The following is a 22,615-nucleotide window of genomic DNA, read 5'->3' on the forward strand; positions in this document are numbered from 1 at the left end:
TTCTTGAAGCACAAGGAGGAGCTTGGCTTCATCTCTCCTAAGAGCTAATGAGGATATGAAAACCAATAGGAAGGGAGCCAACAGAAAGTATATGGCAAGAAAGAAGGCTTTCCTAAAGAAGAAAAAAAAAAACTGGGGCAGCTAGGTGGCATAGTGGATAAAGCACCGGCCCTGCATTCAAGAGTACCTGAGTTCAAATCTGGCCTCAGACACTTGACACTTAACTAGCTGTGTGACCCTGGGCAAGTCACTTAACCCTCATTGCCCTGCAAAAACAAAAACAAAAAAAGAAAAAAAAAAACTTCTAAGATAACGACAAATTCTCCTCAGATTTAGGAATAGACTTGTTATTATTGTGGACAGATGGGATAGCTGAAATTACAAAGACCTAATGACCAAAGGAGTACATTTGCCAAACCTAGTCAGCCCATCCTATGTTCTCAGGAAACCAAGGAAGTGGTGACTCCTTCAGAGATCCATTTCTGTGTATTTGTGATTCCTAATCAGGTGAACATAACCAAAAGCATACACAACCTACAAAACCAGAGTAACAGAGACTGTATATGATAAAAAGCAGAAAGCAGATAGCAATTTCTCCCTATTTGTTGCACTTCTTCCTAAAAGATTTCAAACAGTACTTTCCCTTAAATTAAAAACATGCAAATGTCATGGCCTTTTATGTATTTGTCCTATTTTTAAAAAGGCCTATTCTGTAAAGAGAAAATAGACTGGAGTGCATGCCAAATATTCTAAGGCACTGTCTAGCCAAGCTTAAGAAAGAGTTTAAGGGCAGCTAGGTGGCATAGTGGATAAAGCACCAGCCCTGAATTCAAGAGTACCTGAGTTCAAATTCAGCCTCAGACACTTACTAGCTGTGTGACCCTGGGCAAGTCACTTAACCCCCATTGCTCCGCAAAAAAACAAAAACAAAAAAAAGAAAGAGTTTAACTCAATGCTATGATCCAGGACAACTCTGAAGGACTTATGAAAAATGCGATCCATCTCCAGAGAAAGAACTGATGGTATCTGAATACAGATTGAAGCATGATTTTTTTTAGTTTCTTTTTCTCAAGTTGTTTTTGTCTGTTTTCTTTCTCAACCTGACTAATGTGGAAATGTCTTGCCTGACTACACACGTATAACTTATATTGAATTACTTGTGTTCTTGGGTTGGGTGGGGAGGGAAAAAGAGAATTTGGAACACAAAGTTTTAAAAATGGATGTTCAGGGGGAAGCTAGGTGGTGCAGTAGATACTAGGTTCAAATTCAGTCTTAGACACTTGACACATACTAGCTGTGTGACCTTGGACAAGTTACTTAACCCTCACTGTCCCACCAAAAAAAAAAATGGATGTTGAAAATTGTTTTTACGTGTAATTGGGGAAAAAATAAAATAAAAATTTAAATTAGAGAAAAAAGAAAGAGCTTAACTACACTCTTCCCTAAACAGGTACCACCATACAATAGGTGGAAGCCTCCTAAATGACAAATATTGATTCCTGAAGACCCCAGCTGTGCACTAGATAATACACCTTGAAAATTCAAACCTATTTCAGTAATGGAACATCACAGAGAGAGAACTATAAAGAAATGCTATTCCATAAGGAACATACTATATATAAAGAAGAGTAGGCCATAGGCCTGGACTAAATAGGGAAGGTTAAGTATACCAATGAGCCCCTCCCAGACAGAGGCTTTGTTTCCCTTCTCGCTCAGCTCTCGATCCCAGGTTTCTGGCAGTGGAAGCTTCATCCGAGTCCCAGCTCTACTGGAATCCCATGGACCAGGTAGACGGCTCCGGGAGAAGGAGCACAGGTCTGAAGGGTACCTGGGATGGGGTGGAAGACAGGGAGGAGAAGACAGCTTTAGTATCAGACATCGGGTACTGGACAGCTACAAGTGGACTTGAGGAAAAAAGGGGTCTGCAATTAGCAAAACATTTGAACAAAGGCTCCCAAGGAGTCATTATTGTAGGGGCTGAGGTCTTAGGGCATAGAGTTGAGGGCATGAACAAAACAGATTTAAAAGTGAAGGGGTTTGGGAGAGTTAAATGCTTTATTATGACTTTGGATTTGTGGGCCCTGGGAATCAGGGCCTGGGTTGTACCTAACTCACCTGCAGCCCAGTAGGGCTTTAACATTCTGTACAGGATCCCGGATATGCAATCGCTGTATCAACTTCTTCAGTGTAAAATCTGATGGCTTCTTTTTCACTGGCTCAGTATCATAGGCCTTCATAAACTGTAGAAATATACCCAAGGCCCCAAAGGAACATTTTCATCCATGGCTATGACTCTGCCTCAGAGAACAAGGTATTAAGGTTCCCCTACACAACCTGTTCTCTGGACCTTGGATCCTTAATTGTTTTCCTCACCCCACCCCCATGCCTTTGATGAAAATAGAAGGAAATGAGCATTAAGCTGTGTTGTCACTTAACAAGGTCTAAACGAGTGGTTATCATTATATCTCTTCTATGCATGTAGACAAGTGATGGTCTTATCTGTTAAATAAGAAAGAAAAAAGGAACAGAGAATATTCTGGGGTAGAGTGAGGGAAACTAAACTTTTCACTCAGACCTACTAGACAACTAAGGCACTAGAGCAAGATGGCCATGAGAAAGAGAGAAAAGTGACAGAAATTGGATGCTAGAATTTTGTCTGAGGGAAAACAAGCCAAATTTGGGATAAGTTATTGGGCTAGAGGAAAAAGTCACAGTGTGAGAAAAGGTTTGATAGAACAGATTCTAGAATACGACTCTGGAGATGTCAGAGAGAGTTACCCTCCAATATTATATAGCAGTTTCATTTGGGTTTTTTCCTTTGGTTCTGCAAGCATTTCCTATGATATTGATGTACTTAAATCTAAAGATCAAGCTTTATAGAACACTGTTAAAATGCAAACTTTTTGTTATTGCTCACTGACTAGTCTTTTTATTTAAATTTCCTGTAGAGGCAGTGTGGTGAGGTGAATGTAAATAAAGAATTGGCTTAGAGACAGAAAAATCTATGTTCAAATCCAGCTTTAAAACTTAATGGCTGTGGGGCAGCTAGGTGGCACAGTGGATAGAGCACTGGCCCTAGAGTCTGGAGGACCTGAGTTCAAATTTGACCTCAGACACTTAACACTTACTAGCTGTGTGACCCTGGGCACATCACTTAACCCCAACTGCCTCACCAAAAAAACCCACCTTAATGGCTGTGTAAGACAACAGGCAAGTCACTTAACCTCCATTTGCTTCAAGCAACTCCATAGTATTTATCTACTAAGGCATCCCCAAGGGGGAAGGGGTGCACTACTACAGCAGTCATTGAAATTCCAGGCACAGATTACCACCTTAATTTGGGGGTTGGGGGGGAAATGGTATCAGGCCTTGAGAGCACTATTTCACTTACATGGTGTGATGTGCTTATATATACTATATATATAAGGACACCTGGTGGCAGGAAAATATATTACGAGAGTGAAAGGAAAGGGGAAATGAACATTTCTTGCTTCTCTTAGAAGCTCAATCCACCTAACTGCCATTAGTTAAGACGTGTCACATGTGTTTCCCCTATTCCACTATGAGCAGTTCTGGACAGATACCAACCATCCCCCTCACAGCCCCTAGCCCATCCCCCACAGAGGGTCCTGTGACCAGGAACTCACTGCTTGTTGATGAAGATTGAAGGTCTTGTATATTATAGCTGACTTGTACCACTTCTTTTGGCACACTTTTTCTGATTTCTGTAGTGGACAAGAAAGCAGACACTCGGGTACTACTCATCCCTAGCACTCCTGGGGCCCTGGGTCTCAGTTCTGTGCTTTGGACACCATAAGGTAAAATGGAGAGCTCCTTCCCAACCTTCCAGCCCAGTCTGGCCATCTCTTCAGTTCCCACTGGTGCTGCACTCCTTTGGATTTCTCTATCATGCCCACTTGGGGAACCTTCCCTTCCCACCCAACTCAATTTTCAGATTCCTTTTGTGTGTTGTCTTCACCCATTAGATTGTAAACTCCTTGAGGGGAAGGACTATCTTTCTTTGTCCCGTTTTTATCCCCAGTACTTAGCACAGTCCCTGGCATATGGGAGGCATTTAATAAATGTTGACTGACTAACTGACCTAGTTTCCCAGTTTTAGGAAGAGGGTGATCTCCCCTCACATCAGCCCAATCCCCTCTGATTTGTCTGGTCCTTTTGTTCCCACCTCTTTAGGAAGAAATTGCTCAGTCTACATCTCCCCAGAGATACAATGGTTCCTGACATTCTTCCTACAAGATCATGAAGAGGAAGGGGGACCAGATTATAACTATGATTAGGGGCAGGAAAAGTCACTGACTGGACGTCGAGGGCGCCGGTGTCTTTTCTTAGCCCGGTGTTCCCGAAGATTGTATTTTGCCAACTGGTACTCGTCAAACTGGGCAAATTTGTCAGTCATGGCAGCACGGAGACAGGCAGGCATAGGTACCAGCTTCTTATCAGGCTCCCTGGCCAGGTTCTGTTAGTAAGAGAAGTGGCTGTGAAGAGTGAGACTGGCCTCAAATTCCAATGCACAGATTGAGAATGGGGAGAGTGGATCAAAACATGGACTTAGAGCATTGAAGGGATAATGAACTTTTGGGGTCACAGAGGGGTCATCAAGCAGAGTGGGTAAAAGGAAGGAGGAGGGCAAGGGTCCACTGAGATGGGAAGGAGACAGGTTTTAAGTCGATCAATGCATATCCTTTATGCTGTAGCTTCAATGAAGATAGATTAGAATTTGTTTTTCTTTTTAAAGGAGTCAATACTATAAAGTGGAAACAGCACCAGATAAGACACAAGGAGACCTTGGTTCTAGTCCTACCTGCACCACTACTTTCCTTGTGACCGTGGGAAGGTTAAATGTGTTATTCACCCAGAACGATTTATCATAGGAAGATGGCAACACAAAAAACATAAAAATATGGCAGGCCAGAGATAAAGCCTATGGGATTCTGAAGGAAGAGAACTGGAGAAATAGAGAGGAAAAGAAGTAAAATTTTAGTTTATATTTAGAAGAAACTAAAATATAATTGCTGGTGAATTTATTTTCTTTTATTCTGAGACAGACAAATAATCCTGGCCAAAAAGTCAGAAGGCCTGGTTTTCAGTTCTGACACAAACTGTGTGACCTTGGGCAAATTTTTCTACCTCTCTGAATCACAGGCTCTTCGTCTGTGAGAAGACTGTCTCTTCAGGGTCTGAAACGCTACAATCTTTTTTGTTTGTTTTTGCGGGGCAATGAGGGTTAAGTGACTTGCCCAGGGTCACACAGCTAGTAAGTGTCAAGTGTCTGAGGCCGCATTTGAACTCAGGTCCTTCTGAATCCAGGGCTGGTGCTTTATCCAATTGTGCCACCTACCTGTCCCCTACAATGCTACAATCTTAAGGAAATGTAAGGGCTTTTCAGTAGAGAAGAATAATGAGAGATATTAGAAGGGGTGACTGAAGGAAGTTGGGGGTAACTTTATCCAAGGAAGTTTTACAACACAAGAGAAGCACTGATGCAGCTAGGGGGCACAATGGATAGAGCCTGCAGTCAGGAAGACCTGAATAAAATCTGGCCTCAGATATTTTAATAGCTGTATGACCCTGGTCAAGTCCCTTAACCTCTTTTTCTGCCTCAGTTTTCTCAACTGTAAAATGAAGAGAATAATAGCATCTGCCTTAGGAATAGTTGTGAAGATCAAATGAGATATTTGTAAGGAGCTTAGCCCAGTGCTACTTGACACATAGTAAATGCTAAACAAATGCTTATTGATTATTTTCTTCCCTCCTTCCTATGTGTGACAAGGAGGGGCTATCCTACCTAAGGAAGAGAGAATAGTAGAGACCTAGGAGGAAAAGATTCTCTCTGGATATAGATAATAGCTGAGGCAAAGAGGAGAGAGCTCAATGAGAGTGAGGACAAAAGATGAGAGTTAAGGCAAGAGAAGAGTAAGGGATCCCATCTTGGACATACCTGGAAAAACTGGGCCACCTGCATCCAGTCAGAAGGGAGCTGGACAATGGCACAGAAATATCTCCGCACATAAGGACGACAAGCAGGTAGGTAGGCAGCTATGGCTAGGACCATGATGGCTATATCTCGAACATTGAGCTGCTGTCGTGCATACAGGGATGCCTAGGAAACAGGGTAGGAAAAGCTGGGATACTGATTCCTTTTCTTATTGATAACCTACCAGAATTCCTAAAACTCTACTTTGATCTCTCCTCAAAATAGCTCCTTGTGTTACAAGGATGATCAACGCATGATCAACACAAAGACCAACCACAATTCTGAAGGACTCATGATGAAACATACTATTCATTCCCAGGTAGAGAAATGATGGATGAATTCCAAGTACAGATTGAAATATATTTTCTTTTTCTTTTTTTGTGGGATGAGGGAGGGCCATGGCTAATAATAAAGGAGTTTATTTTGCATGACTATACATATTTGTAATGCTCTTTGTTTTTCTTGCCTTTTTATTGGGTGGAAAGGGAAATAATTTGGAACTGAAAATAAAATAAAATTGAAAAAAGAAAACTATTTTTTTTATTAAGGAACTAATTTATTTTATTTTATTTTTGCTGGGCAATGAGGGTTAAGTGACTTGCCCAGGGTCACACAGCTAGTTAGTGTCAAGTATCTGAGGCCGAATTTGAACTCGGGTCCTCCTGAATCCAGGGCCTGTGCTTATCCCCTGCACCACCTAGCTGCCCCCGAAAACTAAATGTTTTAAAGATCAAAAGAGCTCCTTTTGTTGTCTACAGGATAAAACCCCAACTTGACATCTGGGGTCCATCCCTGTGGTCAATTTCTGCAACTGGATTTACTTTAAACAGTAGATTTGAGGTTCTCATTTACTTGAGGTTCTTCTTTCCCCAGACACATTTTGTGGTACTGGTACCTGACATCAAAACCACTAGTTCTATCTCTAGTTGTAACTATTTTTTTTGGGGGGGGGGGTGAGGCAATTGGGGTTAAGTGACTTGCCCAGGGTCACACAGCTAGTAAGTGTTAAGTGTCTGAGGCCGGATTTGAACTCAGGTACTCCTGACTCCAGGGCCGGTGCTTTATCCACTGAGCCACCTAGCTGCCCCCTCTAGCTGTAACTATTACTCATTTACTTACTTACTAGTCCCCTAAATTCTTTTCTGCCTCTACCTCTGTTCATGCCCTTTGCCTTGGGTTCCACCCTCTCCATCTTCTCTAATCAGAATCAATTCATCCTTCAAGGCTCAGCCAAAATCCATTTCCTTCATGAGGCCTTCCAGATCACCCCTAGAAGTATTCTATCTTACTTCCAAACCGCTATAGCATTCACTGTCTATGCAACCCACATGACATTTAATAAAAACTATTCTGGTTCGTAGTTATTTGTAAATATATCTTATCTCCCTAACTAGGTTGTATACCCTATGAAGTCAGAGCTGGGAGGTCCTCTTTATATCACTTCAGCGCCTAGGACAGTTTCTTTTTTTTTTTTATTTAATTTTATTTATTTGGTTTTTTTTTAGGACAGTTTCTTAAACAAAGACCCTCAACATTTATTAAATGAATAAATACACTCCAGTATCCTAGACTCCTGGCTTCATCCAGATTTCCTCTACTCCCTAAAGACAGTTCCCCACACACTCAATAAGAAACAGGTCCCCCAAGGTAAAACTCATCATATCCTAGCAACCCCCAAATCACTCCCCATGAAGTACCTTGAGAATGAACTCCGGCTCTAAAAGGGAAAGGTCTGTGCAGATCTGAAGCAGGAATAGCCGGGTGTGGTCTTCAGCCTTCAGTAGGTTTGCCTTGGAAGACAGGGCACTGCACAGCCTGGTGATTAGCCGCATCTTGGGGGAAAGAAGGAAGAGAGGACAGGAGATAAGCACAGGTAATCTGGGCAAGGACCTTGGGGGGGGGGGGGAAGACTGCTATACTCAGACTTAGTGATACTCCAATCAAATCAAGTCAGCAAGGGAATTCACGAACCAAAAATGTATTCCTATCCCTTACCAGCCCATATTGCTCCTCCAACCCAGTGGGAAGAGGCAACCCCAGGGAGCATCCATGTACTCTGGTACCACTTCCAGAACTATCCTTCCCACTTTCCCCTAAACTTGAAGCCCTTCACCTTCATGAACTGCAAATCCTGGTCCATATTCTCAAGTTTGGCATCAGAGTTCCTGGGAGCAAGCTCCAGAGTCACCTCTTCTGATACCCTTTCTTCCCCCAAACTTAGGTTGTAAAGAGGAATTGCTTCCTCCACTTGCTTTTCCTCCTCCTTCTCCTCCTCCTGCTGCTGTTGCTCTTCTCTGGAGATGGGCCAGGTTTCCTATGGGATGGAAGACAAACAGGTTTCACTCATAGACAGATCTTTGAACTGACTCCATGCAGATGGGATAGGGAAAAGAAGCATGGGAGACTTCAGAACCACCTTCCAGCAAACAAACCTTCATCCTTCAGATGCAGGCTGTGACTATATATCAATCACCCGATTTTTAGAATCTTCTTAATGTCCTGCTTGTGTTTCTCTTCCAATACTAACACTTTATGCAGAGCTGAAAGCACAGAGTGGGAGCTCACCTACCCCTGGCAGCTCCTTTTGATGCTGTATGGCAGACTCCATGATGATAGCATTGGTGTACCCAATTAAGATGTCAAGTTCAGACTTTAGTCGTGCCATGTCCATAAAAATGGATAGGAATATATAATATTACCTATATCCCTGTGTACATACCACACATATATAAGGGGCTAGTATATTTAGCAGGGCATACTTGAAGGAAGAACTACATTCCCCATGGGGGCAGCTAGGTGGCACAGTGGATAGAGCACTGGGCTTGAATCAAGAAGCTTCATCATCATGAGTTCAAACCCAGCCTAAGATACCTGCTAGCTGTGTGACCCTAGACATATCACTTAATCCTGTTTGCCTCAGTTTCCTCATTTGTAAAATGAGCTGGAGAAGGAAATGGCAAATCATTTGAGTATCTTTGCCAAGAAACCCCCCAAATGAGGATGTGACTGAACGACATTCCTCATGAGTCTCTGGGGTTCAAGGACAGGCTTGAGTGAAGTCCTGAGAACTTCCATTTTTTTTTTTTTGAGACTGGGAAAGTGGGACAGGGTGATGTCAAGAGGCCAACAAAGGAAAAACAAAAGAAGAGCTATGTGGAGAGGACAACTGCAGTCCTGTTATTTGTAACACTGGGAGTCTAAACAAAAGCATGTTTCTAAAATGCCATGTAACATGAGACATGGCTGAAAAGAGATTAGCCAGAACAGCCTGATTCCAATGCAACATTTTTTCAAAATATTATTTATTTATTTAAAACTATTTTTTCTTTTGAAATTTTGAGTTCAAAATTCTCTCCCTCTCTCTCGCCCCTCCCCTACCTGTTGACCTACACAGTCTTGAAGCAAGGACATGTATTGAAGCTATGCCATAACTTGGGCAACTTTATTCAATACTACAGAATAAATACTGGAAACTATTCTAATATAATCAGTTTGGGAAAGTATTCATAGAGAGGGGAATTTTAATTTACAGAAGATAATTCATGTTGAAGAAAAACCCTTTGGATACATGGAACATTCAGGTTCCATAAAGAAAGAGAAAGATTTTTCCTTATTTTGGGGGCTGTGAATCTCAGAGCAGTTTGCTTTTCCACATTACTTGAGGAGAAGATCCCAATTTCTGGGGCGTATTTGAAGAGAGTACTTTCCCTATTCCTTAGCTAATTGTTTTTATGCTAAAACGAATGTTGTAACATCATGGCAGTCGGCTTCAGACCATAAAGGTTCAGAGAATGATCTATTTAGAGGAAGGAGGAGATGTTTAGAGGCCACTGTGTCCAGCTTATTTTTATAGATGGGAAAACTGAAGCATAGAGCATAAGGGGCTTAGTTATACATTAATCAACAAATCAGTCAAAAACATCCATTAAGGGCAGCTAGTTGGTACAGTGGATAAAGCACCGGCCCTGGATTCAGGAGGACCTGAGTTCAAATGCAGCCTCAGACACTTGAGACTTGCTAGCTGTGTGACCCTGGGAAAGTCACTTAACCCTCATTGCCCCACCAAAAAAAAAAAAAACACCCTCTAAGTGCTTATGATGTGCCAGGTACTATGTTAAGTGGTCCAGCTAATAAATTTATGAGAAAGGATTTAAACCTAGGTCTTCCTAACTCCCAATCCAATGTCCTATCCACTACTCTACACTCTCTTGGGAAACAGACCGAAGAGGGTGTGGATTTTCAGTTCTGGCATACTTTCTTGCAGACTGAATCTTCTAGCATCCAACCTTGGATCTTTGCCCTTGGCAGCCATCTCTCCTTGCTCTGTGGAGTCTCAGGAATATTTCAGGACTCTAGTGCTCTGGACACTATCACTGCAAAATCTCCATGTGGCTCTCCTTTGCTTTTCTCAAGAGATTCAACAGACAGGCAGACAGGCAGACATGCACACACTCACGTACAGACAGCCTCAGTTATGGCATACCGAGGTACAGAAATACGAGATCAAGGAATGCCTAATAAGGATCCTTAGGGTCAAGGCTAGTGGCTGGGGCTGTTACCAGAGATGTAGTTGCTTCCAGAGTCCCCTTGGGGCACATGGCACAATAATCCAGGGTCCCTCCTAGGCGGGGTGCCAAAAGGAAACATTGGTTCCTATAAACTGTAGGCTCTGAGAGGAGGTGGTTAGTGGTGTCCAAGCACTTCAGGGAAGCCTTGGTCAGGTGGGATGGTTGGAGGCACTGAAGCAGGTGGCTGGGTGGCTGGGCCAGGATGCGGTTCTCCAGAGAGAGAACGGTTGGCCGTCCAAACAGTTCCAAATCTTGCCTCTTCAGAGTTTTGGATTGGTGTGCAGGTTCCTGAAAGAGGAGAAAGGTTCAGTGTACAGGTTCCTCTGAATATTATGGGCAGGGGAGAACTATTCAATTTTTCACTCCAGCTGTCCTGTCAATTCTGTAGACAAGCAGGCTGAACTAAGTTAGGGTATTCTTCCAGACTAGGGTCAACCTTCCAAAGGTAGTACTACTTGGGAGGGATAGCAAACAGGAAGGGAAGCTGGGGGGCATTAAGGAGAAAGAAGATGGAGTTGGAAGAGAAAGGGGTGTGCACCAAAGGGCAGTTTTCATGGTAACATTCTAATTTAAATTAAGAAAACATTAGAGGGGGCAGCTAGGTAGTAAAGTGGTGAGAACACTGGCCCTTAAGTTGGGAGAACCTGAGTTCAAATCTCATTTTAGACACTTACTAGCTGTGTGACCCTGGGCAAGTCACTTAACCCCAACTGCCTTAAACATCCAGAGCCATCAACAGTTATCCTGATATACATATATCTTGCCACTGGACCCAGATGGTTCTAGAGGAGGGAATGAGGCTGGTGACTTTGCACAGCCCTCACTCACTTAAATCCAAGTCACTGCAAGTCATGATATCACCACAATGCCATGGTCCTCTTCAAGAACGAAGGACAAACAATAATAAGAAGAAAACATTGTCTACCAACAAAAATCAGCAGGAAGAGATAGAAAGAGAAATTCTATTGCAATAACTGCAGAGAGTATAAAATACTTGGGAATCTATCTACCAAAACACACGGGAACGAGATGAATATAATTACAAAACATTTTTCATACAAATACAGATCTAAACTACATAAATATTAATTACTTGTAGGTAAGCTGAGCCAACATAATAAAACTTACAATACTACCTAAATTAATTTACTTAGCCAGAACCATACCAATCAAACTACAAAAGAAGTATTTTATGAAACTAGAAAAATAATAACAAAAATTCATCTGGAGGAACAAAAGGTCAAGAATACCTAAGCCAAAATGGACAAAATCCTGGGTCTGCAATCATGGAGACCTGAGTTCAAATTGGACCTCAGACATTTATTAACTGTGAACCTGGGCAAGGTATTTAACCTCTGTTTGCCTCAGTTTCCTCATTTGTAAAACGGGTATCACAATACCACCTCCCTCTTCGGGTTGTTGTGAGAATCAAATGAGATAACTGTAAAGTACTCAGCACAGTGCTTGGCCCATAGCAAACACTATATAAATGTTAGTTGTTATTATTATTAATTACATCTGAAGGAAGGACTACATTTACCATTAGTGTCTGGGTCTCAAGGGCAGGCCTGATTGAAGTCCAAAGAATTTCCATTTATATGAATGTCTATAGCAACAGGCTTATTGCCTCAATAGGGCAACAGAGAAAAGAAGAAAGATTTGTGGAGGGATTTAAACAGAAGTCCTATTTTATACTTATTTGTTTTTGTTTTATTTCGCAGGGCAATGAGGGTTAAGTGACTTGCCCAGGATCACACAGCTAGTTAAGTGTCAAGTGTCTGAGTCCACATTTGAACTCAGGTTCTCTTGAATCCAGGGCTGGCGCTTTATCCACTGCGCCACCTAGCTGCCCCTATACTTATTTTTAATACTTGAGCTGAGGAACTTAAAGATGTTTCTAAGACCCCATGGGTGAGAGGACCAAAATTAGTATCACCTCAGATTTCTATTACTTAATTCTACAATGTAATTGTAGAATTGAATCTGCATCTGTCTAAAGTCACCTTTCTATGTCCTTGAATTGAGCTCAGGAATTGAGATTTCCTTCTGAGTTAGTTTAAAGTTATATTTAAAAGAAAAGTTGTTCTCTCTCATACTGGTAGGCTCTGGGATACTTCTAGGACATCTGTACATTATCTTTAAGCCCCACAAGTTAACTTGGTACCATCCCCAAAAGATCTGTTGTCTGTTTTTGCCTATCCTTGTGCAATTTAGGGGAGTTTTTAATCTTTTCCTAGGAGACAGCAAGTCTGATCATTTTGATCTCCTAGCAAAGATTACAAGATGTAGATGGATCCCATAAAACAAAATTCTTTAATTACCAGAAAGAAGCATGATTAGCTTCACCTGAATGCCAGCCCACCTTTCTTAGTGAAGCTAATCATTACATTCCAAGCCTTTCCAAGACCCCTTCTTTGTTATGTATCAATAAAGAGGATTCCCTCCTTCTTATCACGGTCACTGGCTTCACTGAGGTTGCCAAGCAGATCTGTTTTCTTTTTCTTTTTTTTAAGTGAGGCAATTGGGGTTAAGTGACTTGCCCAGGGTCACACAGCTAGTAAGTGTTAAGTGTCTGAGTCCAGATTTGAACTCAGGTACTCCTGACTCCAGGGCCGGTGCTCTATCCACTGCGCCACCTAGCTGTCCCAGATCTGTTTTCTTAATAGTTGTATGTGTCACTGATTTTGCTTAGAGTGTGTATCTCATTCTACCTTTATTACATTTTTTTCAAGACATGGGGCAAAGAGCCATGGCTACAGAGAACTGAGTCAAAATAGCCTGATGCCCACGGTCTTTAAACAAAGATGTTTCAGGGCAGCTAGGTGGCGAAGTGCATAAAGCATCAGCTCTTGAATCAGGAGGACCTGAGTTCAAACCTGGCCTCAGACACTTAACACTTACTAGCTGTGTGACCCTGGGCAAGTTGCTTAACCCCAAGTGCCTCAACAACAACAAAAAATAATAATAACCTAGACCACTGAATAACGATGTTTCTTGTTTTGAAGACTACACTCAACTCACTCTGGTTTCTTACAAAAAAGAGAAGGGCTGTTAGTAACTCATTTGAGGAATGTGAATTTCTGTTTCCCATGATATTGCTTGGAGATGAGAGTGCTCAATCAAAGTGATTTCCCTATTCTTCTGCTAATTGATTCTGCTAACTATCAGGCTATGGAGTCTAAGCTCTGTGATCTTAAGTAATCTTTCCTTGTTCCACAGGGATTCAGAAATAAGCGTGGGCTCTGGGGCTCCTGAACACCTCCACTCAAGTTTGTCACCCACCTGAAGCAATAACCTTTTGCCACAGGCACCTGAGAACTTCAATCAGGCCTGTCCTCAGAACTCTGAGCTCCATGGAAAATGTATTTCTGCCATTGGACATGCCCCTGTTAAACTTACATGTTTAGGGTTTCTAACAGCATACGCCCTCAATCTCCCTTTGATAATAAGCTCAATAAACAGTGGTTGGCCTACTCAGCAATCTCCTGGGACAACAGCAGAGGTCTAGTCAAACTATGGATGATAACGGACATTTTACAAAAGGGTAAAAGATAGTTCGAACACCTTCCCTCCCCCCTCCCCCAACACAGGCTATCACTGCAGCACACACAGGGGACACTGAGGCATAGAATATAGAGTAAGGCATGTATAGAAGAGATCCTTAGGGTCAAGACTAGTGGCTGGGGCTGTTATCAGAGACTTAGCTGCTTCCAGAGTTCTCTTAGGCCATTTGGTGAAGTGGCCCAGAGTGAAGTCCTGGGCCTTCCAGGCTGCAGGTTCTGAGAGGAGGTGGTTTCTGGTATCCATGCTCTTCAAGGAAGCCTCAGTCACGTGGGATGGCTAGAGGCACTGAAGCAAGTGGTTAGCCCGACGATCTGCTCTGCAGGCTGGATGGCTGGGTCAGGATACTGTTCTCCAAAGAGAGACTAGCTGGCTGTCCAATGGTTTTGGTCTGACAGATAGGTCCCTGAGTAGAGAGAAAGACCCAGTGTATAGATCTCCCCAATGGATGGGTATGGGTGAACCATTCAACTTTTCCCCCCAACTGCCCTCTCTTTTCAGGGTACAAAAAAGTAGAACTCAATGACACATTTTTCCAAACTAGAATCATCCAAAGTACTGGGGAATGAGGGGTGGGGAAGGAAGGTATGGAAAGTGCAAGAAAGACTGAAATGAAAGGGACCAGAGACTAAAGAGGGGGAAAAAAAGAGCCATAAGGAAAAGGGATATGTACCAAAGGTCTGTTTGTGTGTTAATAATCTAATTTAAATTCAGAAAACTTTTATTAAATCCCTACAATATGATCCCATGTTCATTCTGGGGAGGTGAAAACAAACAACCAAGCTCCTGCCCTCAAGGATTTATCGTCTAACAGGAAACCTAAGTAATGTATTTACCTGACCTGGGTCCCTTTTCCATTTATCTACACATCTAAAATATTAAGGGTTTAAAAATGAGAGCCATCAAGGCATGGTGTGGACATTATACTGGACTTGTAGCCAGAAAGGGGTGTGTTCAAATCTTAGCACAGACACTGACTAGCTGTATGATCATGGGCAAGTCATTAAACTTCTCTGATAAGTGCTCTAAATTTTATTTTATTTTATTTTTTTGAGGAGAGAAATCATTTTCACTGAGGTGTGAGGAAATAAGTATTAATAATAGGTTTTTTGGGGGGATCCATGAATCAATTTCTCAATGCTTTCTCTCCCCCCCCCCAACCCCCCCCCCCCCCCAAAGTCCAGTTCTTGAGAAACTTCAGCAAATCTTATTTGGGACAAACCCAAGGGAACAAAAGAAGTAGAGGTGGGATGAAATCACACCTAGATAATGGACTTTGCCTTGAGCAAATGTCCCAGATGTCATCAATAGAGTTTATTTTAACGAAGACCACCTTCAAATCATGCCTACCAGTGGAATTGAATGATGCTAACCAATTAGCTTTGATCAGTGCCCTGCCTCTATCAAAAGAGGATGAAACCCTGGGCAAGTCACTTAACCCCCATTGCCCCGCAAAAACAAAACAAAAAAAAAAACAAAAAAAAAGAGGATGAAAGCCCTTGGAAGACACCATTAGAGACAGCAGGGGTCTTCCTGCGCCCCCTAACTGCCATGCTGAAGCTCTCTCCCTGCTTTCTCTATCACTCAGCCTGAGACCATGAGAAGTGAGGGAGACTTGTGGTCAATACTTTACTGGTATGTAATATGAATAAATAATAATGTACTCCCCCCAAAATTAATAAATAGCAATAGTAATTATTTTAGAAAACATGCAGGGAAGGCTTCAAGGAGGAGCTGGCACCTCAATTAATACATTATTTGGAACAGGAAAACTATGTGCACAGTATAATCCTGTTAGCTTGGAGACCAGGCTTTTAGTCAAGGAGCAAATTTGCATTCCAGGGGTGAAGTGTCCAGGGACAAGGATAATTGCTATTCAGGGTTCCAGGCATGTTCCCTTTTACCACACAGCCCATCCAGGGGTAGCTGCTCCCTCAGTCCTTAAGACAATTCTAAAATCTGCCCTGGGCATGGAGGTGAGACCTTTAAGACTTCAAGCCACTCCCTGTTTTCCAGTGCTTAGAGAAACAGATGTTAAGTCCTCCAGGCCTGGAGTGGCTTGAAGCAAAGGTGGCGCCGGTAGATCGAACTCTGGACCTGAAGTTAGAAACACCCTCGGTTCAAATCTTGCCCTAGACATTTACTACCTGTGTAACCTCGGGCAAGTCACTTAACTGTCTTCCTCAGGTTCCTCAACTGTAAAATGGGGGTCTAAACACCTACACCCCAGGGTTGTTATGAGGGTCAAATGATATAACATTTGTAAAGTGCCAGGCACGTAGTAGGTGTTTAAATACTTGTTCCCTCTCCAGCCAGTCACTTCCTTCTGCCAGAAATTCCTCCATTAAAGATGCATTTCCTTAGAAATAATCCCTCATTCAAATGCAAACATTCCCAGGTGGATAACACATTCAACTACTAGTACTTCTCCAACTCCTCTAATATTTTTATGGGAATGACCGGTTTTGGAGGGCACACTGAGTGGCGGCGGGGCTGTTGTGATAGGTGAGGGAACTTTCCTGAAAGGGTGGGAGAGGGTATCCAAATAAAAACTTTGCCAAGGGCAGTAGGGAGGACTTCCCGGAAGGGGAGAGGGCGGGGTTGGTTTTCTGTGCTCAGACCCCGAGGAGGTCGGCTGCAGAAACAGCTCAAGAGGAAAGAATGCGGGCTAGGGAGACGGGAGGAGGGCGTCGGCAGGACCCGGAAGTAGCCCAGCTGCTGGAGGGCTGGAATGGTGCCACCCCCAGCGCCCCCCACCCCCCCCTCCCCTTCACCTGCTAGACTCGGAGGTGGGGACTGGAGTGAGCCTTGGGGGGAAGAGAGGACTTACAGAGATTTCAGGCTCAGGAAGGCTGGGGCTCCGGCAGGCTCGCATTCGGGAAATTCCAACAGCCCCGCATGCAAGTATGACTCCGCTCTCCAGCCTTTACGACTCTAGGTAAACCAAAGCCCAGCCCGAACTGCTGACACGAGCTAGCTTTAAAGGGCCAGCCACCCCCAGGCTGGAGCCGAGAAGTACATCCACAAAGGCACCCAGACACAGTGGCCCTGAGGGGCATTACTCCGTGCTTTCCCTCTTTTAATGATGTCCTGTTTATCCAGTACGTAGCTGGAATTGTTCCCATGTTATCTCCCCCTTTAGATGGTAAACTCCTAGAGGGCAGGGACTGTCATTTACCTCCTTTTGCACACACAGGGATTAGCACCGTGCCTGGCACATGCTGTTCAGTCTTTTCAGTCCTGTCCAACTCTTCGATTCTCTGTGACCTCATTTGGGGTTTTCTTGGCAAAGATACTAGAATGGTTTATCATTTCCTTCTCAAGATAATTTTACAGATGAGGAAACGGAGGCAAAGAGGGTGAAGTGACGGGAAGGAAAATGAGAAAAGGCATTGGACTTAGTAGTTAAGGTCATTGGTAATCTCAGAATTTTCAGGAGAGTAGTGGGGTTGGAAACCAGATTATAAGTGTCTGGAAAGTGAGTGAAAGATGAGAAATTGGAGTCAATGAGTGTGGATGACTTTTAAAAGTGTGGATGATTTAAAAAGGTTGGGTTTTCTTTTTTTTACATTTTTTAAAAGTAGTCACTATGTCAGGGCAGCTAGGTGGCGCAGTTGATAAAGCACCAAGATTCAGGAGGACCTGAGTTCAAATTGGAACTCAGACACTTGACACTTAACTAGCTGTGTTATCCTGGGCAAGTCACTTAACCCTCATTGCCCCACAAAAAAAAAAAAGTAGTCACTATGATCTCCGAATTAAGAAAGGTCTGAGCCACCACACACCTCAATTGTCTTAAACGCTAGTAGTGGGGGTGTTCAGAGAATACCTCTTAATTTAGACACAGCAAAAGAAAGTGCTTCAGGAAGAAAAACAAGTGAGAAGGATGAGGGAGGATCTACTACTCAGTGGCTTCAAGAATGCCCCCAGATATGATGATTTGGTCATATTTTACCTCTATCCTGAAGTGACATATGACCTCCCAGGGTAGGTAGTGTTCTTTGTCAGAGACCTTTTGTACCTCCTTTTCCATTTGGCCAATTTGACTTTTCAAGCAGTTGACTTTTTTCTCATGTCTTTCCTGTATCACCCTCGTTTCTCTTTCCATTTTTTCCTCTACCTCTCTAACTTTATCTTCAAAGTCCTTTTTGAGCACCTCTATGGCCTGAGACCAATTCATATTTTTCTTGGAAGCTTTAGATGTAGGGGCCCTGACATTGACATCTTCCTCTGAGGGTGCACCTTGATCTTCCTTGTTTCCGAAGAAATTTTCTATGGTCCTCACCTTTCTCTGTCTGCTCATGTTGCCTTTCTTTTACTTGACTTTTAGCTCCTTAAAGTGGGGCACTGTTTCCAGGCTGCAGTATCCCAAGCTTCAGAAGTCCCAGGTGGTATGATTTAAGGAGGATCAGGTTCTTCACTTGCCTGGCCTGTTCCCTGGTCCATAGATGACCCCCAGACCAACTTGCTAATCAACCAGCTTTGTGTGTTGTGGTTGTCAGCTCCGACAAGCCTGTGCCCCTCTCCCACCTGGGCCACTGCTACTCAAGTCTACCTCCTGGTTCCCAGCAGGGGTGAAAAACCCAAGTTCTGCCTCAGCATCATCATAGACCCTTGTAGTCTCCCCTCTGCCCAGGGCTCAGCCCTCTCACCAGACTGTGAGCTTAGTTCCAGATGACACTGGCGCTTCAGCTGATTCAGAGGCTCTGGGGTTCTCCTTCTCTGGTGAGGCCTTCCTGAGACTGGATCTGTGTCAGGGTGACTGTGGGGTTGGGCCCAGCTCCTGTATCAGCACAGCAGCTCCCTCCTTCTGACCTTCTAAGCCGTTCTTGGTTAGAAGATGATTTCAGCACATTCTTCTGTGGGTTTTGCTGCTCCAGGCATTGTCCTATGGCATTATTTGGATGTTTTTTAGCTATCTTGTCATGAGTTTGAGAGCTCACTCGGTAGTGTTCTTTGAAAATTTTTCACAAGATCATAGATGCAAAGCTAAAGGAAACTTTAGAAGTCTTCTAGTTCAACTCCTTTTACAATTGAGGAAATTAATCCACAGAGACAATAAGAGACAATAAGGATGTCCAAAGACTTAGCCAATATCATACAGGGTGTAAGCAGATGAGGTGGGATTTGAATCCAGATCCCCAAGACTCTGAATCTAGCACACTTCCCACTATACTCTATATACACTCCCCCTATTCTCTCCCCTTCATCTTCAAATAGGAAGACAAGTGAGGGAATTGGCTACTAGTCTACATTAAGGTTCCTTGTTTGAAATCTCTTAATTTCTTATCAGCTAGGTGGCACAGTGGATAGAGCACTGGCCCTGGAGTCAAGAGGACCTGAGTTCAAATCTCACTTCAAACACTTACTAGCTGTGTGACTCTGGACAAGTTTAGAAGGAAGGACAAACAACAACAATGATATCTTACCCTGGGCAAGTCGCTTACCCCAATTGCCTTAAACATCCGGGGGCCATCTCCAGTAATCCTGGTATGTATCTTGACACTCTACCCAGATGGCTCTGGAGCAGAGAGTGAGGTTGGTGGCCTTGCATTGCCCTCCCTCACTTAAATCCGATTCAGTGCAAATCATGGCATCACCCCCATGTCATGAGGAGGACAACGACAAACAACAACAATAATTCCTATCAAAGCTCCCAACCCACCAATTGTGATACCTGCTCTGCTCTGTTCCCTTTCTGTGTTTCCCTTCCTCTAAGTTATTTACCTTTTTCCCTGAGATTTTGCTCACTCATATTCTATTGCCCTTTATTGTTTACTTTTACTATATCTCCCTGCTACCACCTTTCCTTCTCTTCCCAGTCCTCTCATTATTATTAAATGAAATAATATTTGTAAAGCACTTGGCTCAATGCCTGGCACAGAGTAGTCACTTAATAAATGTTTGTTCCCTTTCCCTCCGTTCTCTTCCCTCCCTTTCTTCTTAAAAGTATAAGTTCAAGCCTCGTGTTCTTGAGTATATTTTTATATGTTGATAAGAAAAAAAAAAGTATAATTCTGACTGTCACTCCCCCTACTCAGTAAACTCCAGTGGTTAACTTTTTCCTCCAGGATCAAATATAAAATCCTCCATTTGGGCATTCAAAGCCCTTCATTATCTATTTTCCTTCTTTTTCAATTTTCTTACTCCTTACCCAGCACCCCCCACCCCCAACAACACCAATGCCTTCAAACAAGACGTTCCATCTCCAGACTGGCCCTTTGCATTGGCTATATGTACCTTAGAAAACTTTCCCTCCTCATTAGTACCTCTTGGCTTCCCCAGCTTCTTCCAAGTCTCAGCTAAATCTTAGCTTTACAGGAAGACTTTCTCAGTCTTTCTTATTGCTAGTGCCTTGCCTTTGTGGATGATTTCTAATTTATCCTTTTCTTTTTTTGGGGGGGTGGGGAGGACAGGGCAATGGGGGTTAAGTGACTTGCCCAGAGTCACACAGCTAGTAAGTGTCAAATGTCTGAGGCCAGGTTTGAACTCAGGTCCTCCTGAATCCAGGGCTGGTGCTTTATCCTCTGCGCCACCTTCCCGCGCCCCACCCCCCCTTTATCCTTTTTATAGCTCTTTTGGATATGTTGTTTGCATATCTCCCCATGAGATTGTGCGCTTCCTGAGTGCAGGGGCTGTCTTTTGCCTTTTTTTTTTTCTCTATCTACTGTAGCCATTTAAATAAATGTGTATTGACCAGCCTTTATGTCCTGAGGATCATAGATTTAGATCTGGAAGGGCTCTCAGAGGCCCTAGTGCAATTCCCTCATTGTATAGATTAAAAAAAAAATTGGGTCAGCTAGGTGGCGCAGTGGATAGAGCACCAGCCCTGGAGTCAAGAGGACCTGAGTTCAAATCCAACCTCAGACACTTAACACTTACTAGCTGTGTGACCCTGGGTAAGTCACTTAACCCCAATTGCCTCACCAAAAAAAAAAAAATTGAGGCTCAAAGAGATTACTTAAGTCACTTGTCCAAAATTACACAGATAATGTCATTATCAAAGGCAAAGATTCAAACCCAGGTCTTCTGACTCCAGAACCTGTGCTCTTTCCACTGTCTCCTTGATGCTTTTAAGGACACCTCTGGGTTGGGGGTGGGCTGGGGTGAAGGAAGAAAGATTGATTGCCAGCTGAGTCTGACATCTTAACTTCAATCTAGCTGCATCACAACCCATTGTCTCATTTGGTGGACAGCACAAAGATAACAGCTAGTTACTATCTTCTATGGTAGTAGAACCTGTTGATGCTTCCAAGATCATTATTCTGTTTTTCCTCAGTTTCCTCTCGCAGACTGAATAAGCCCCCAAATTCTTTACTGTTTTCCCTATAAGTTCTATCCTTCTCATTACTTTCTAGATCTTCCCTTAGTTTTCCCTTGTTCTCTGGGTAAAGCAGCTGCCACTTGATTGTTGCTTACTGAGCTGCCTGGGAGGAGGGGAAAAGGGAGGGAGTAATTCAGTTTCAGTTTTGAGAAAGTTAAATCACTGCTGGAATAGAAATTTTGGGAAGGAACTCAATCTTAGCTTTAAAGCTCCCAAATTTTCTCTGCTGTTTCTCCTCCTATCCTTATTGTCATTTTCATTTTAAAAAGATTGAAGTTTGATAAGCTCATATGTATATCTATCTCTAAATGCTTCTTAAGCCCCACCTTCTGAAGTAAAGTCACTGAATAAGTTTTTAAGGAAATGAAACTGAAATAAAATCTTCCAATATCTTGAGAGCTTGATGTTTTGGTTGCTGATTGTGGTGATGCCCCTATATAAAGGAAAGAAGAGAGTCATTTGGCAGAACATCTTGTGGAGCGTCACAGGAATATCTATGCTGGGGAAAAGTGACTTTTGGTAAGAAGGAGTGATGGAGGCAGTATCACTTTTGCTAGGTAAGCATGTGATATAGTTTTTTGTTTTTGTTTTTGTTTTTTTGCAGAGCTATGAGGGTTAAGTGACGATATAGTTTTTAGTATTTTTTTTATAAAAGTGCCATGGAACATTTGTGACAGACTAGGGTTGGTTTTTTTTTTTTTTAATTTGTTTCCAGCTTCGTGAATTCCTCCCACTGAGGTGAAAACCACAAAACCCCCAACCACGGAGCTACCCGAAGAGTGGTAAGATCATGTGAATGGATAGGCTCTGCTTCTGGGGCTCTTCTCTTTTTTAAATCTCATTTTTTCTTCTCTTTTATTCCTCCAGTACCAGTCCCATAACCTTCATTGATGGGGGAAAGAGAGACACACAGGAAGAGAGAAAAAAGCAAAGAAAGACAAATCAAAATTTTACCTTGGTCCAGCCCTGCTCCTTACAGAAAGCCAGCTGGTAAATTTGCCTGAGCATTCTCTCCCACAGGGATTGCTAATCACACTGCCGATATCAATAACAGGCTGGAATTATTTGTCTTACATGATGTCTTTTTCTGAACTTTTCCAGCAAAGTTGGGGAATCTGATAGGTGGCTTTTGAATTTTGGAGTAGAAATAAGAAGGTTGGATCAACC

At 42.9% G+C, this 22,615-nt stretch overlaps 1 protein-coding gene across 1 annotated transcript in view; it reads right to left on the reverse strand.

The window, feature by feature from the left end:
• The window catches only part of TEP1 (telomerase associated protein 1), a 58,191-nt gene extending 41,113 nt beyond the window's left edge, over positions 1–17,078 (reverse strand). Inside the window, exons 1-10 of the mRNA XM_043984497.1 lie at positions 16,955–17,078; positions 14,269–14,530; positions 10,555–10,851; positions 8,109–8,309; positions 7,693–7,827; positions 5,960–6,121; positions 4,319–4,477; positions 3,648–3,725; positions 2,116–2,240; positions 1,671–1,828 (exon numbers count right to left, since the gene is read on the reverse strand). Of these exons, the coding sequence (XP_043840432.1) occupies positions 1,671–1,828; positions 2,116–2,240; positions 3,648–3,725; positions 4,319–4,477; positions 5,960–6,121; positions 7,693–7,827; positions 8,109–8,309; positions 10,555–10,851; positions 14,269–14,370 (1,417 nt within the window). The 5' untranslated portion in view covers positions 14,371–14,530; positions 16,955–17,078. The remainder of the gene's footprint in view (positions 1–1,670; positions 1,829–2,115; positions 2,241–3,647; positions 3,726–4,318; positions 4,478–5,959; positions 6,122–7,692; positions 7,828–8,108; positions 8,310–10,554; positions 10,852–14,268; positions 14,531–16,954) is intronic.
• Between the last annotated feature and the right edge of the window lie 5,537 nt (positions 17,079–22,615).

This window comes from Dromiciops gliroides, chromosome 2 (genome assembly GCF_019393635.1).
Source record: "Dromiciops gliroides isolate mDroGli1 chromosome 2, mDroGli1.pri, whole genome shotgun sequence".
Classification (NCBI taxonomy): Eukaryota; Metazoa; Chordata; class Mammalia; order Microbiotheria; family Microbiotheriidae; genus Dromiciops; species Dromiciops gliroides.